Source organism: Gastrolobium bilobum, unplaced genomic scaffold (genome assembly GCF_033153095.1).
Source record: "Gastrolobium bilobum isolate Gb01-03AN ecotype WA unplaced genomic scaffold, APGP_CSIRO_Gbil_v1 utg5255, whole genome shotgun sequence".
NCBI lineage: Eukaryota > Viridiplantae > Streptophyta > Magnoliopsida > Fabales > Fabaceae > Gastrolobium > Gastrolobium bilobum.
In genome coordinates, this window is record NW_026898528.1 from 584,127 (window position 1) to 600,335 (window position 16,209).

Below are 16,209 nucleotides of genomic sequence, written 5' to 3' on the forward strand. Positions count from 1 at the left end.
ATTAGTCGCTTTCTACAGAGTTTTGCCATCACTTTGCTTAATTATCTGGCGGTGTGAACTGAAGCCATCAACGATCGATCGAGCACTTTTGGCTTTGTACAAGTTTGTGTCTAGGTATGCGTGTGTATACCTATATGTAGCTGTCATAGGATGTGCTTGAGTGAAGGAGAATATGATAAAAAGCACAGTAGCTGGGTGATTTATAAAGGTGATGAGTAGGGTACTTGATTTTCTAAAAAGAGAGGTGGGGATTTGTTAATTCCCGATCTTGATCAAACATTCACATAGATACTGAAAGAGTAGTTAGATATGGAGGAGGAGGAAAAGAAAGAAGCGATCAAAGGAGGGGGAAAAAAAAAGGGAGGGAAAATGAAAGATTCGAGATCGTAATCACAAGCAAAATGAGAGAGGGTGTGATGGTAAAGGGAAAGGCAGATCTTCGCCCATGGGAATAGAGAAAGTAAATACTAAAGCTTCTGCTTTCTCTTTCTTTCTTTCTTTCTTTTTTTTCTTCCTCTCTGGGATTCGTATTGTGTATTTTGTATTTTGTAATTGGCCCCCGTTACTTGCAGGTTGCGCTACCATTCACTACTACTGGCATCCCCAACATTCAAGAGTATTATTAATTGAAGGCTTTGTTTTCTTTTCAAATTTAAAATGTTCTGCTTTAATGGGGATCTTGGGTTGATTGTTCCGAGTTGTTATTGTATGGTTGTGAAAAAAGTTGTGGGCAATTGATGATCATGTTGAGTGATGCGGGTAAGACTGCAGTTAGTTTCGTCCTTTGTTTTGGGAATTTGTTGGTACATGGTACAATGCAAACTCTGCTTAAATGATGGTGTTGAAACTTGGAAGCAAAATACAAGGCACTGGTGTGCCGTAAAGTAAGCAATTATTATTGTGGGTGCTGATTAATCACAGCCGCACAGGACAGGACTGGTCGCTAGCCATCCGTGTTCATCATTGTACTAACAAACAAGTAACAATTTTATCCGCATAGCATTTTCATTAAATTATTCTTATAACGAATTAAAAGTATACGAATTTCAACAATTATTTTTTATCAAATAGAAATATAAAAAATATAGTGTGAAACTGTGCAAGAAACATTTGTGATAAAATTGATAATGTATTATGGAGAGAAACAAGCCTCGTCGATCTCTCCCTGGGGACCAAATTGAAGGTTCTAAACTAAACATCCAATTATAGAATTTCGGCATTTGGCAAGGAGCCAATGAATTTTAACTCTTTTTCCTTTCCTAAAATCTTTACCTTGGTTGATCTTATTTTTTAAAATTAATTTTACCCAGGTTGATTTAGGAATTGGGAAGAGCACAGTTGTGCTCGGTGCATGTAATTCTTGGGGGTATTAATCCCGAGGGCCCTTTTTTTTTTGGTTAAAAATATGAAAAAAAAAACTGATCTAAAGTAAAATTTTATAATTAACCACATATTATATACATTTTGCTAATGGGATAAGATCATTGGACATTGGTATCAAATTAAAAGTTTAACACTTCATCTAAGAATTATTACATCAAGTCAGATCAACAGTGTCACATATTTATGTTTTTAACACATATATATATATATATATATATATATATATATATATTGTTTGAATTAACTGTTTTAAAAATTTGAATTAGTATTGTAAAGAATCACTTCAACCCAAAATGATTTATATTATTCTCTAACACGCCCCCTCACGTAAGAGTCACTTGAGCTAGAAGCGTGGATATTGCACAGGCTCAATTTTTGGTTTACCTTTTGTGCTTTTTTTATTTTGATTCCACTTTAAAGTGAGGGCAGTGAGGATCGAACTTTTGTGCTTTTTTTATTTTAATTCCACTTTAAAGTGGGGGCAGTGAGGATCGAACTTGTGACCTTGTAGTCACTCAAGCTCTAGCTCTGATACCATGTAAAGAACCTTGGGATACACCACCCCAAAAGCTAGCTCTAAGGGTGGGAGTGCCCAAGACCTTATAAACTTCACATTAGTTGCTCATACAACCAATGTGGGACACGCCACACCACCCCAAAAGCTAGCAGCTCTAAGGGTGGGAGTGTCCAAGGTCTTATAAACTCCACATTAGTTGGCTCATACAACAATGTGGGACACGCCCCCTCACACAAGAGCCCATTGAGCTTTAAGAGTGGACAATGCAACAGGCTCAGCCTACCTGTGCTAAGAAACTCCACAAGAGAAAGTGGGGGACGACGAGGCTTTGATACCATGTAAAGAACCTTGGGATACACCACCCCAAAAGCTAGCTCTAAGGGTGGGAGTGTCCAAGGCCTTATAAACTCCACATTAGTTGCTCATACAACCAATATGGGACTATATATCTCAACAAGTATGTTAGCCATTAAACTCCAAATCAAATAGTCATAAAAATCCTAATATTATTATGTTATAAATCAATCATGCCAAATATTTAATATCTCTAACATTTATCCTAACTAAAAATAAAATATTCAATGTTGTGTCACGAACGTCAAATGAAACGAAGCGCTTATCTATGGTGAAACAAGAGTCCCACCAATACGCATGTGCATGGCAATTCTCAAGTTAGAGGCGTTCGATCATTATAATAAAAATCATATTTCAAATGCTTCATAAACATTGAAAAGATATGCCATATAGGGTTCATTGTTAGTAGACCTAATAATAGCCTACTCAAATAAAGTATATGATTAAGATTACTACGTGATGAGCATGCATAAGGTTGCGAAATGGAGGAAGACCCACTTAAAAAGAATCTCTCCTTAGTCAAAGTATTAACATGATCATATCAGAAACTAATATATAACTGTTATTTGTTTAACTAGCGGACGGTGGATCTCTATAACTTAATTATTCAAGAAATGCAGGTAGGGAAGTGCTTATGTAATTTTTAATGCACTACTTTACGGTTTCAAGTTGAAAATAAATGTTTGTGTGTGTATTAGATTAAGTAGAATAAACTTTAAAACTGCGTCACTGGATTAAAATTTTGGGTAGGGATAGCTCCTATCATTTTCGTTGGTTAGATTCCGTACAGTGGGTGAGTTGGAAGAAGTAGCGCAGCAATGATGAGAGGAATAATTTTTTTGCTGTCTCATCCAAAAGACTTTCTTTTTTCCAAAATAAAAATATACACGATCAAGAGATTGCATATATTTTAAAGATTATAATTAATAACTAATTATATACAAACTACTACTTAGCTAGACAATCCAACTGCCACAGCGTCATTTTCCTTTTTGAATTTTATTGTCGTAGTTGGTATAGAGGTTGGCTCAATTGTTTCCTAAAACCTTAGTTATAATCATAAGCATTCCCTTCACTCTTACTCATGACTCCTTATATATATTTACATTTTGTATACGCAGCTCAGATTATTTTAGTGTGATAAGTCTCACATTAATTACTAATGGACTAAAGTAGAGTAAATATAAGTGGATGGACTTATAAATCTAATGTCTTAAAGTTTTGAATTGAGATATGATGTCGAATCCATTTGTTAGTGTTGGACTAGCTTAACTCATTGATAGTAATCTTCAGCTATGAGCTGGACCCATCTGACAGTGATATTAGAGCCAAGTTGGACTCGAGCTAATCTGGTGTTTGACTAGAGGCAGGTTGAATACTTTGAGTCTGAATACTTGAAAAAAAAGGAGCACTATCAGCCGAGCTCATAGCAAAGGACTATTACCAATGAATAACAATCTTCTCCTAAAGTACGAAATATAGCATTAGTATACTCTCCCTCTCTCTCCAAATACCCTGGGTCTGTCAATTCACCTATATCCATTTTATTTAGCTTATGACACTCATTTATAGGCTTCAGTTAAACTAGGAAAAGGTCAAATCATACCGAGTGACTTTATTTTTGTATATAATCCAAGCTAGGAAATGGGAAAATAAAAAAAGATAACTAAAAATCAGCGAAACAGCCACAAAGGGTAACTCTTAAGGGGCTTTTCTAAAGAGGTAGCTCGCATTAAGTAACCAAGTCGTCAAGCCTCTCCGAGTCTACGTAACAAAAGAGCAATGTAAAGTTGGGCAGGGACGATAAGCACTGGGGTCGCTTATTCTATGGTATGGGCTAAGTTTTGACGGTCCACACCACAATATGTCCTCTCTCTCTTTTTCTTTGTTAGCAAAAGACAAAGGTATAGTAATTGGTGATCCCGAGGTGAGTTTCCACTACACTGTTAAACGTAAGCCGCTTTCTCTTTATCATACAAAGTACAAAGAAAGTGATAGGAAGATGATGATAATTATGATATTGTTTCTAGGTCCACCGAAGAATCTCTTTCTCTGCCTCTTTTTTCTCTTTCAAAATCCAAAGCTCTTGAATAACGTTCACACGACAATATTCTACCTTCCGAGTTTTGGGTTTCGAACACTTTGAATTATGTGGACATGTCCAAGTTGCAACAGTTCACTGCTTTATACACATGGTATGATATTATGGGCTAACTAACTGACTAATTAATGTATTCGTTGGATTTCACGAGCTCGACTTATGCACTTAGATTAGACTTCAAGTAAGTACTTGTTTTGAAACCACTTTGCGAGAAACTGTTTATTGTTCCACCATGCACCTGCATTTTTGCATCTATTTTGTGAAAATATTTTCGGTGATCCTATACTCCATACATCATTTATTAAAGGGAGAATCGAGTATTATGTTGTTGTAGGAATTTTGAACTTCCAGCAAATATATTGAAAAAATGGGCCATTTTTTTTTAGAATTAAGTGGGCCCCGCATTTTTTGGCTCACCGCATGACTCGAAATTTCTCTTGCTGCATGATACTCGATTCTCCTTTTATTAAATATGATAAAAAGTAGTATTATTATACTACTCTCACTTTTATAATTATTTTTATCTATATTCTATGTTTTTCTCTTTTTAACAAAGAAGTATGTACTCTGATGCACCTAAAATGAGCCCTTACTTTGTAAGATAAATAAGCAATCAATCTTGGGATACTTCACAATGAAAAAAAATATGATAGTATTTTTACCTGATTCTTAATTGAGTTTTATTTTTCTGATGTTACATGAGACAAATTATCTCATGCAACATGAGACAAATAAAATCCTTCTTAATTATGTGTGAAAACATATATCCATCCTTGTTGTGTGTGTTTATAAGTTTTTTTAGTAAAATGTCAATGAATAAATTTTGATTTGTTTAAAATAGGTTTAATGACATGGTAATTAATAGAACCGTCGTAGTTTATAAATTTCTCTTGTCTCCCACACATAAAACAAATGGTGCGACCCATCCACTTTACTTAAAAAATAAATAAATAAATATAACATGAAAATCGAAATAAGAGTGGAATATAATTTCTCTAATTAACATAAAAAAAATAAAACCCTTAATAGATTATCGATTTTCTTGAAAATATTTTCTTGAAATATAGTCCATCCTAGTCCGTTAGACATTAAGTTGTGCTGTGTAAAGATATATGAATTTAATGTCTTTCATGTTTATCTTCTACACACATACCGATACATTACGACATGCAGTCAACGTTTTTCGACAGTCTGTCAATGTTTTTTGAGACCCTGTTTTTTAACACAATTTTTTTTTCTTTTTAACTAAATATGAAAAATTAATTTATAAATCAAATAATTTTTGTTATGGAATTTTGACATGAAAAATTAAAAAAGACATGAAAAATTATTTTTGCTTTATATTTATGTTATGAAATTTGAATATTTGATTAGTTATATGACTTATTATAGGCTACTGTATGTATTTAATATAAACTATATTATATATATGAAAAATATTATTTAATATTAAAACTTGTCTTAATATGTCAAAATATATCATTTTTTAGAATTAATGTGTCGACGTTTCGTGTCATGTCGTATCTTGTGTCCTATGTTGTTGGTACAACATAGTATAATAGTGTGAGGCTCATAATTTTTTTTTCCTCTTTTCTTTTCACATGACCTCATATGGGTTTCGCATACTTTTATGTCTCTGTACAAAATAATTTTATCTCTTATAATATGAGAAAAATCAAACTCATATATATACCACAAAATAATTTTATCTCTTATAATATGAAAAAAAAAAATCAAACTCGTATATATACCACAAAATGGGATCTAAACTTCTAATAGCAATAAATAAAGAGCAAAATAAAGATTCAACAACCACATAATTATGTAATGCTATATAATCACTACTTGCGTTACGTTTTTATATGCAGAATAAATTTTTCGGAAAGATTAATTGTAACTTATATTCTATCATCGAAGAAATATTAATTCCTACATCCTAGAAAGAAATTAAATATACTGTTGTCGCTTTCTGAATGTTTGTTTTCGAAAAAATAAAACTAACCACATGGGCATGTTACAACATTGACTCGGCTAATGATTAAATGTAGCTTTAACGTATTATTATATTATCCCCATGCTCAGGGTTTTTAGGTAAACTCCGCAGATATTGCCTCCCACGCCCACCGCCTCCACCCTGCCATTTTGCCATGGTCAAAATTTATAGGCAACATTGTTTTTAACTCTTAAAATTCCTTTTTTCTGTGTTCATAATAAATATAAACCAATTAAACGAATCGGCCAGCCAGAGATCTATTCTATTCAAATTGAAGTAGTTAACATATTTATATAATTGCAGGCTTTTGTCCTTTATCCAAATTCTGAAGTTACAAATGGAAAAGGAATCCACATATATTTTTGTGGGGTTTAGAAGGGCGATTGACATATGTGATGCATTTTTTCTTTAAAAAATAAATATTCAAATATTTTTTAAAATATATTATTAAAGTAATGCAATGAATTCCATATAAGGTGGCTACAACTACAAGTCCAATCCCACATGAGAGATGTGAGATTTACTTGATTGGATCACATTCTGAACGCTAGCAAGTTAATTTATAGACTCTGGTTTAGAAGGTATATGAAGAAAATGCTGATTTGTAATAAAAAAAAGTTTGTGAAAGTTGTAGGAATATATATGATTCGTTGGATACTTGGATAGTGTGTGAATAGTTTCTTTTAAAAAAATTTCTTACCACTTATATATTGTTATGCATTCTTCCTTTTCATAGTTAATTTCGAAATAAATTTTCTCTCACTAAATAAGATTATTCGTATATGAAAGCAACCCAAGGTAATTCGCGTAATAAATAAGTATAATTGTTCAATGTTCATCACAAAGTCCGTCAAGATTGTCGTGTGCTATTCGGCATGCATTAAACAACAAAAAAGGTGCAGCAAGGTTATGATTAAGGCACCGTTGAGACTCCATTTAGGTTCCCCCCTTCTACTCCAAAACTCATTGCCTCCTCCTACACAAATTGAACGTAACATCATTTTGAAGGACAGATAGAGAGACGAAACTAAATTAAACAGACATGAGCATGAGTCACAGCCCTCAAAGTCGGCATAACCTTTCTCGGCAGTCATCGTCCAAGTCGAATTCGGGGACAAAGCAAGAACCACTTAGCCCTATACCTAGTGGATGCTGTCGAGGCTTCAGCAGCGTTAGGACTGTGGAATCGACCACATCAACCTTGCAACAGCATCAGCTCCAGCATCGTTGTGAAAAATTGGAAGGAAAGGTAACTTTCATGTATTATATGTAAAAATGACTGGTCATTTTTTTTTTTCATACCTACTATACTACACTCAAAAGTATCTAATTCATAAATATTTCATAAAGCATCTAGATCCAAAATCAATATACTAGTCTTTTATTAAATATCTCTGTCCCTAGGATAGAACACATACATTAGTAGAAATTTCATCCCTAGTACATTGAGCGTAGCACAATTAGTATATCTCATGCTCTTCGAAATCGCATATCATGATATATTTCACAACCGTTTATTGGGTACGTATGCTTTTAGATTTGCATCCACGCACTGAGGTTTATTTCTTCCTTAATGAATATTTTTCAATCGGTTAAAAAAAATGATTGCATAGAATTTAATGGCCAAAGAATATTGAATATCTTCTGTATGCTTATGTGTTTATTTACTTCTTCATCATGAAATACAAAATGCCAATAACGTACCATGAACATGTAAAAAATCAAGTTCAGTTAATTTATAAATGAGCCAAAAGTCTTGATTAGTTAAACTAAATAAATTGACCCATGAACAATTTCGTGAGCTAATTCGACTCACTTTCAGCTTTAAGTAGGATAGGGGCTGTCGGGACTTTGGCCCGGGAATGCAAGTCAAGGGCCAACATAATCCAAGTAAAGGTTGCTTCGTGGGCCATTCTCTATTTGGATTAAAACATGGGCCAGAATTTTCTTCGTGCGTCCGTATCCAAAGCTAATATGTATGTCGTGTACAACCATTAATATTCAATTAACATAAATTAATTAGGAAAAAGATTCACTTACCACTAAAAAAGTTTATAACTCTTACAATTTAATCACTGTTGATTTTCATCAATTTAATGGTTATTAATTTATTGGGAATTAATAAATGTGACATAATAAATGTTATTAATTTATAACCGTTAGATTGATTAAAAATCAAACGTGATTAAGTTGGTTGTAAGAGTTATAAACTTTTTTGGTAGTGGATCCGTTCCCAAATAAGTAAAGCATAATCACATTATTGGTAGTTTGTGATACTTATATAAAAAAATTTAATACTACTGTTGGTAAATTTAATGCTAATAAAGGGTGTAAGTATAATAATACTTAAACTTGACGTAAGAAGATCCTACCTTTATTGTTGTGTTAAAATGTAACATGCTATTTTCCAAAGATTAAAGAAAAGAAATGGGTTTAAATAAGTGGTAACAAAGGGCAATATTGCATAATATTTAGTTATAAAATATTTGCTTGCGTCTGATACGTGTCACAAGTAGGTGGCAGGTTTGGAAAAGGAGGTGCAAAGGCAGACAGAACTTCGAGTCATGTATAGGAAAAGACTGGAACGGACGCAAGATTACTTAAGGTACTGCCTCCAAATAGCACAGGAAAATGGAATATTGGACCTCATTAACCACTCCAAAGGTGGACTCCAACACTCTCCTCTCTCTATCCACACCGTCAACTCCGCCACCACCAGTCCTCAAATTTTCACTCCTGCGAACCATCACCCCAATCTAGCGGCCGTCATTGATCAAGCTAAAATCAATGGCTGGTATATAAATCCAATTGAGGTTAGTACCTTACTATCCTAATATAGGATCCGATTTATATATCGTTATATATTTCACTTTACCCAAAGTTATCTCCCTAACCAAAATAATATCGTTTTAAAACTCAGAATATATATATTGAAAAAACTTCACTTCAATCCAAAATTTTAAGACTTTGAGTGAGATTAAATTAATTATTTTATATCTTTCTACCACACCTCTTTACGTAAGAGCCTGCATAAGCTCATTTATTTGGTTTGCCTTGTGCTTTTCTTAATTCCACCTGAAAGAGGGGTAGTGAGGATCGAACTCGTGACCTCGTAGTCACTGAAGCTCTGATACCATGAAAAGGAGATAAGAAAATATCTCTCTAACATATATATATATATATATATATATATATATATATATATATATATAGTGTTATTGATATCATGTTAAAGGAGATAAGTTATTTCATGTCATAGAAACAAACCTGTAGGTCCCACTATTTGTAAAAAATAAAATAAAATAAAAAAGATCATGGGACCCACATTTTTATTAGTGTAGGGGAGAGACATTATCTCCTTTATCATAAGAAAATATTTTTCGATATATATAACTCGGAATATATATATATATATACAGAGGTAGAATCTTTTGACACCGGTGTCAAATTTTAATTTTAACACCTCATCTGAGAGTCGTTAGATCAAAAAAGATCAATGGTGTCACATGCTTGCAAATCAGAGTCATTGATCTTTTTTGATCTAACGGCTCTCAGATGAGGTGTCAAAATTGAAATTTGACACCGGTGTCAAAGGATCCTACCTCATATATATATATATATATATATATATATATATATATATATATATATATGGGGTTTACATTTCTGCAGCTACTACTGTATATGTGCAGCAATTAAATACTTATCATATATATACGTGAAAACATTAAATGTGAGGAATCATAACCATACACGCGTCATTATTGTACGTAAAGTGACTGTAGAAATGATTTTACCTATATATATAGGTGATCAAGATTATTTTACACCGGTGTAAGACTAATAAGTCTTAGACCACATCTCAACAGTTGATTTATGTGCATCCAACGGTTATAATTTAAGAAGTCATATGAATTAATTAATTATTAATTACATTACAAATATCAACCGATAATTTCCGTCCATCAACGATTGAGATATGATGTAAAACTAACAAGTCTTGCAGTGATATAAGAATAACATGCCCTATATATATATATATATATATATATATATATATATATATATATATATATATTTCTCCTGCGACAATAAATTAAATAAGATTATCTTCTGCAATTCTAAATTTTTAAAATATTCTATTTTTTTCGTAAATTTTAAAATAACGTTGTTTTGGGTTGTGGAAGATAATTTTATCTCTTGTAATAAAAATATTTTTTTCATAAATAAATAAAAGTCATTTTGGATAATTTATGTTACTAGACAGAAAAACCAAATTCTTAAAATATTCTATATTTTTTTTACTCAAATCCAACCTGATTTTGGGATCACAGTATCAAGAAAAGAAACATTCTTCCCTTCATATATATACAACATCAACATTGTAATATTAAAATTGTGGTAAATAATCAATGATATAAGAAATAAAATAAACTTGAACAGATTCAGTTGGAAGAGAAAATAGGGCAGGGAACCACGGCAGACATTCATAGGGGAACATGGCGCGGATTTGATGTGGCGGTAAAGTGCATGTCTACTGAATTCTTCAGCACAAATGCAAACGGTGTTACATTCTTCGCTCAAGAGGTTGAAACTCTCTCAAAGCAACGCCACCGGTTTGTGCTTCAACTTATGGGTGCGTGCCTTGAGCCTCCTCATCATGCATGGGTTGTTACCGAGTATCTAAGCACCACGCTCAAAGAGTGGCTATTTGGCCCTGGCAAAAGGTGCAAAGATAGAATTGTGCCACTTCCACCTTTCAAAGACAGAGTGATGATGGCCTTAGAGATAGCCCAAGCCATGCAATATCTTCATGAACAAAAGCCCAAAGTTATTCATCGTGACTTGAAGCCCAGCAACATTTTCTTGGACGATGCCATGCATGTTAGAGTAGCTGATTTTGGACATGCCCGTTTCTTGGACGACGAGGAAATGGCTCTCACTGGAGAAACAGGCAAGTTCAACAAATACACATTGGATTGTAGTTTTACTTGTGACTCACATTAATATACGTACACATCGATAATTACATGGTTGTGAAGTTAAGATCCTTGTCGTGTTAATTATTTTTCACTTTTTTCAGGAACATACGTGTATATGGCACCAGAGGTGATCCGATGTGAGCCCTATAATGAAAAATGTGATGTATATAGTTTCGGTGTCATATTTAACGAGCTTCTAACTGGAAACTACCCCTACATTGAAACAGAATATGGTCCCCTCAAGGTATCATCATCACATTGATCATGAATGGCTTATTTTATAGAATTAATTGGTTCATCAATTTTGGTCTTAATAAATTAGAAAATTAAAATCTTACTTTATGTGATATATATATATATATATATGTGTTATATGTTAGATTGCTATGGAAGTAGTGGAGGGTAAGCTGCGTCCTATGCTTCCATCACAGGATGATGGTTTCCAACTGGAAGAGCTGATTGACTTGATATGCCTTTGCTGGGATGGAAATCCATCTACTCGACCATCCTTCTCAACAATTAACAGTAGCCTCAAAAGTTACGTCAAGAAAGTCCTTCAAAGTTCAAACTAGTGTATCGAATTTAGGGTTGGGAAAACGGGCTTTATCCTTCGGGTTAGCCTGTTTTACCCATCATTTTTAATGGGCTGGGTCTCAATATATAACCTTTCAATTTATATCTTGTCCCAACATAAAATATGTTATACTGATTAAGAACAGGTTAACTTGTTAGGTTGTCCTTGTTTTTGGTAATCGATCAAGAGATTAATCGTCTTCTATTGTGTTATTTTGATACTTTGATTTATGTTAATTTAGGAATAATTTTATTTATTTATTTGAACGATTTAACGTGCCAACGTGACATAAAGGGAATTGCATATTAGAGCATACTTATACCCACTATCCCCAAAAATACACACACTTCATTTAGGGCTTTGTTTGGAAGTTTGGAGGGCAAAAGAAGGAAGGGGATCCAAGTGGGAGGGAGGGAAGAAAATTAAAGGTTATTCTCTTCCCTTGTTTGGGAGTTAAAAAAATGGTAAAGGAGGAAAAGTGAGGGTTAATGAGATATTTTTACAATTTTATCCTTTTTTTTAATTAATATAATTATTATATTTTACAAATTAAATTAAATTTAAAATTTCTAACAAAATTATGTATGTACTTTTCACAACACCAAAAAAGATCATATTTTCGATAAAATTTTTACGTTGCAAACGATGAAAAATTCATCACAAAAATATTTTTTTCGTCGGAATACTTTTCGTCGAAAAGCGACGAAATTTTTCAACCGATGAAAACTTTTACAAAAATAAATTTTCTATCGAAATTTTTGAAGAAATTTAGTTTCCGTCTAATGTTTTAAACGAAAAAAGAATTCTGTCAAAAAATTTGACGGAATGTTTTTCATTCAAAATTTCGATGGAAATGTGTTCTGACAAAAATATCGACAGAAATTATTTTGTTAGAAATTTTGAGGAAAATATTTCATTCAAAACTTTCGACGAAATTTAGATTCTGTAAAGAATTTTGACAGAATATTTTTTCCATAAAAAATTTTTGTCGAAATATTTTCCGTCAAAAATTTTTATGGAAATATTTTCTGTCGAAATTTTTTGAGAGAAATGAGTTCCGTTGAAAATTTTGATGGAAATGTTTTTATCAAAAAACTTGACGAAAATTGTTTTCATCGAAAATTTTCGATGAAAATGTGTTTCGTTAAAAATTTCGACAGAAATTTTTTTTTGCCATAAAGTTTAACGAAAATATTTTCTTTGAAAACTTTCGGCAGAATTTAAATTCTGTTACGAATTTTAATGAAAAAAATTTTCGTCAACAATTTTTGATAGAAATGTGTTTCGTTGAAAATTTTGGTGGAAATATTTTTCGTCAAAAATTTCGATGAATATGTTTTTTGGTGAAATATTTTGGCAAAATTTAGATTTCGTAAAGAATTTTGACAAAAAAAAAATTCCGTCAAAATTTTTTACCGAAATATTTTTAGTCACAAATTTTGATGAAAATATTTTTCGTCACAATTTTGATGGAAATATTTTTTGTAAAACATTTTGACGTAATTGTTTTACGTCAAAACTTTTCGATGGAAATGTGTTTCATCAAAATTTTGGACGGAAATATTTTCGTTAAAAGTTTCGACGGAATTTAGATTCTATCAATAATTTTGTCTGGATTTTTTTTTCTGTACAAAATTTATGTTAGTGATTATGGCAAAATTTGGTTCCGTCTCTAATCTTGTCTTTAGTTTTTACGGAAATATTTTGACATATATGATTTTCATCAAAAATTTCATCACTATTTTTGACGAAATATTTTTCATCAATAAATTCTGTCGGTATTTGAGATTTTTCTAATAATATCGCATTTAAAAATGATTCACAATTATGTAGTTTTAACATTTTAATCCTAAGGGTAGATAGGTAATTTTAAATATTTTTCCTCTCAAACCCTTCAAATTGGGGAAACTTTAATTTTAAGAAGAATGAGGATTTTGGAGGTTTTAATAAAAATCCCCAAACTCTTCCCCTTCTTTTTTTAAACTCACAAATAAGAAAAGAGCTTACTAAAACCCTCCCCTTCCTTTCCTTCCCCTCCTAAAACCAACTCTCAAATAAACCCTTACTGTTTTCATACGACTTTGGCTTGAGGTAGTGTAGTTCAATTGCTAACTATCTTTTTCATTAACTACGTAAATACAATTATTAGCACATCAGGTAAACATTAAAGTTCACATCAGAATACGTACAGTATAAACTAATATATAATTATTATTTTTTAATACAAAGAATATCTATGTTGAAAAATTATTAAGAGAACAAGTGAAGATATCAAAAATTTCCAACTCTAATCTAGCAATTGATTTTGTTTATATTAAGAATGAGGATTGCCTCCATTGCACAATATCTTAATTATATTTTAATAGTTTCAACTTATTTACTTTATTATTATTATTATTTGCCTCTTGTAGTTAGAGATATCAAATTATATAACTTAATTGTAAAAAATAAATTCAAACTAAAAACTTAAAGTGCTAGATAAAATTAGATCAAAAATTTTATATTATATTTTTCTAGTACATTCTCTCACACAAGCGTCCATTAAACTTAAAAGGTGGACAAGTTCACAAGTATGTCTATTCGTTCTAAAAAATTTCATAATATTTAATTATTTATTAATAGAAAGAGAGGTCGATCAGACTTTTAATAATTTAACACCATGTAAATAAACAATTCAATTCAAAAGTTGAAATTATTGAATGAGATCGTATTAATAACTTTTTATTATATTTCTTTAGGAAAAAGTGTTTATCCTTTTAAATGACACAACTTATATCCTTTCACTCTCACAAAAAAGTGGGACTCACATCTTTATTTTTTTTGTCAACTCTCTCTCCTCCTTTATCTATCTTTTTCTCTCTCTTAAAATGACACAACTTTACATCCTTTAAAATGATACAACATTTCTCATTTCTTTAATATCAAATCTAAGTTGGTATTCGAACAAAGATTAATTTCATTTCCAAAAGATATAGGGACACCTTGGGATCACTTAATAAAAAGAAAAGGCTATTGGATACAAAAAAAAGGCTATTATTTAATGTTTTTATAATGAATGTAGATAAGTTATCTACATTTGTTTCCAAAACGACGTCGTTTTGGGTTTAAAAATTAAAAAATTATAATGAAAAAGACTATTATAACCCTGAAATAAATTATAATTACAAAAATACCTTGATTTCTGTCTCAAAACGACGTCGTTTTAGGTTCAATGTAGATAAGTTATATAACTGTAGAAAAAGCGAACCCATTATTTAATATATGTTATGTATTATAAAAGTTTTCGTACCATCGATGTATAACCAGAAAAAATGAAAGGAAAATGTTAATGCTGTCTAAAGCAGCTTCAATATATATATATATATAGTTGTCGTTTTGCTGGGAAAATTATGGTGATGAGGTCCAATCCAAGTCATAAGGCAACATGCATGGTTGTTTTAGTTATATTTATTATAAATTTGCTCCTCAATTGTGAGTTGTGACTTTCATGATGAGTGAATTTGTGCATATCACTAGCAGCCTCAGTGTCATTATTCTCCACCGGCAGTGTGTTGGCAACGCCTTTGTTTTTTCTTCTTTTTTTTGGCTCATTGCTCCTTTTATATTGTCAATAAATTGATTTCGCTCATCCTACCCAACCAAAGAAAGATGCTTGTTAATTTTGAAGATACTTCGTTGGCCAACCAAATAAAAATAGTTGCAGCAAAATGGACCATTGTGGCTGGTGAAGGCACAGTAACCATATAATATTAATATAAGCACAACGATTATCTCATTTTAAAAAAAAATAGTTTACTCTTTATATTTCAAAACATATTTAATTACAAAAAATATAATTATTTTTTGATAAAATATAATTTTTTGATTTTTGAGAGTATTTTTTGTAATTTTTTACGATACAATTAGATGTCAAATGCTAATATCTATTTTAGGATTAGTGTTTCTCATGTTGTAAGAGATGATTTTATCTCTTACATATACATAAAAGTGTGTGAGACCCAAATGAAAATAATAGAGAGGGAAAAAAAATATGGGCAACACACTTTTATATATATATAAGAGACAAAAATTATCTCGTACAATATGAGAACTATTAATTTCATCTTTTTTCTATAGACAAATTTTAGAGTTAAACTTATAATTACATACTTAAAGAACTATAATTTTCCTTCTCAAATCAATACACAAAAAGTCAACTTTTTCTTTTGTTAGGTGTGGATGGTAACGTGAGCATAAATATGCAAAAGAAAAAAAAAAAAAAGTAGGAATAGTTATAAGGTTTGGTGTTTTAATGGACATAGAATT

The 16,209-nt window shown here is 31.5% G+C and overlaps 1 protein-coding gene across 1 annotated transcript; it reads left to right on the forward strand.

The window, feature by feature from the left end:
• The first annotated feature begins 7,390 nt into the window (after nucleotides 1–7,390).
• LOC133317120 (serine/threonine-protein kinase STY8-like) lies at nucleotides 7,391–11,902 on the forward strand. The gene is made up of 5 exons (XM_061518944.1): nucleotides 7,391–7,597; nucleotides 8,865–9,161; nucleotides 10,792–11,302; nucleotides 11,432–11,574; nucleotides 11,711–11,902. Exons 1-5 carry the CDS (start codon nucleotides 7,391–7,393, stop codon nucleotides 11,900–11,902), a joined length of 1,350 nt encoding a protein of 449 aa, XP_061374928.1.
• Nucleotides 11,903–16,209: the final 4,307 nt, after the last annotated feature.

What these genes read in the sequence shown, in the direction of transcription:
- LOC133317120 (XM_061518944.1), top strand. Translation starts at nt 7,391, where the DNA reads ATGAGCATGAGTCACAGCCCTCAAAGTCGGCATAACCTTTCTCGGCAG. An exon ending in GGCTCTCACTGGAGAAACAG is followed by an intron (nt 11,303 to 11,431) that starts GCAAGTTCAACA and finishes CACTTTTTTCAG; the next exon opens with GAACATACGTGTATATGGCA. An exon ending in CAGAATATGGTCCCCTCAAG is followed by an intron (nt 11,575 to 11,710) that starts GTATCATCATCA and finishes GTTATATGTTAG; the next exon opens with ATTGCTATGGAAGTAGTGGA.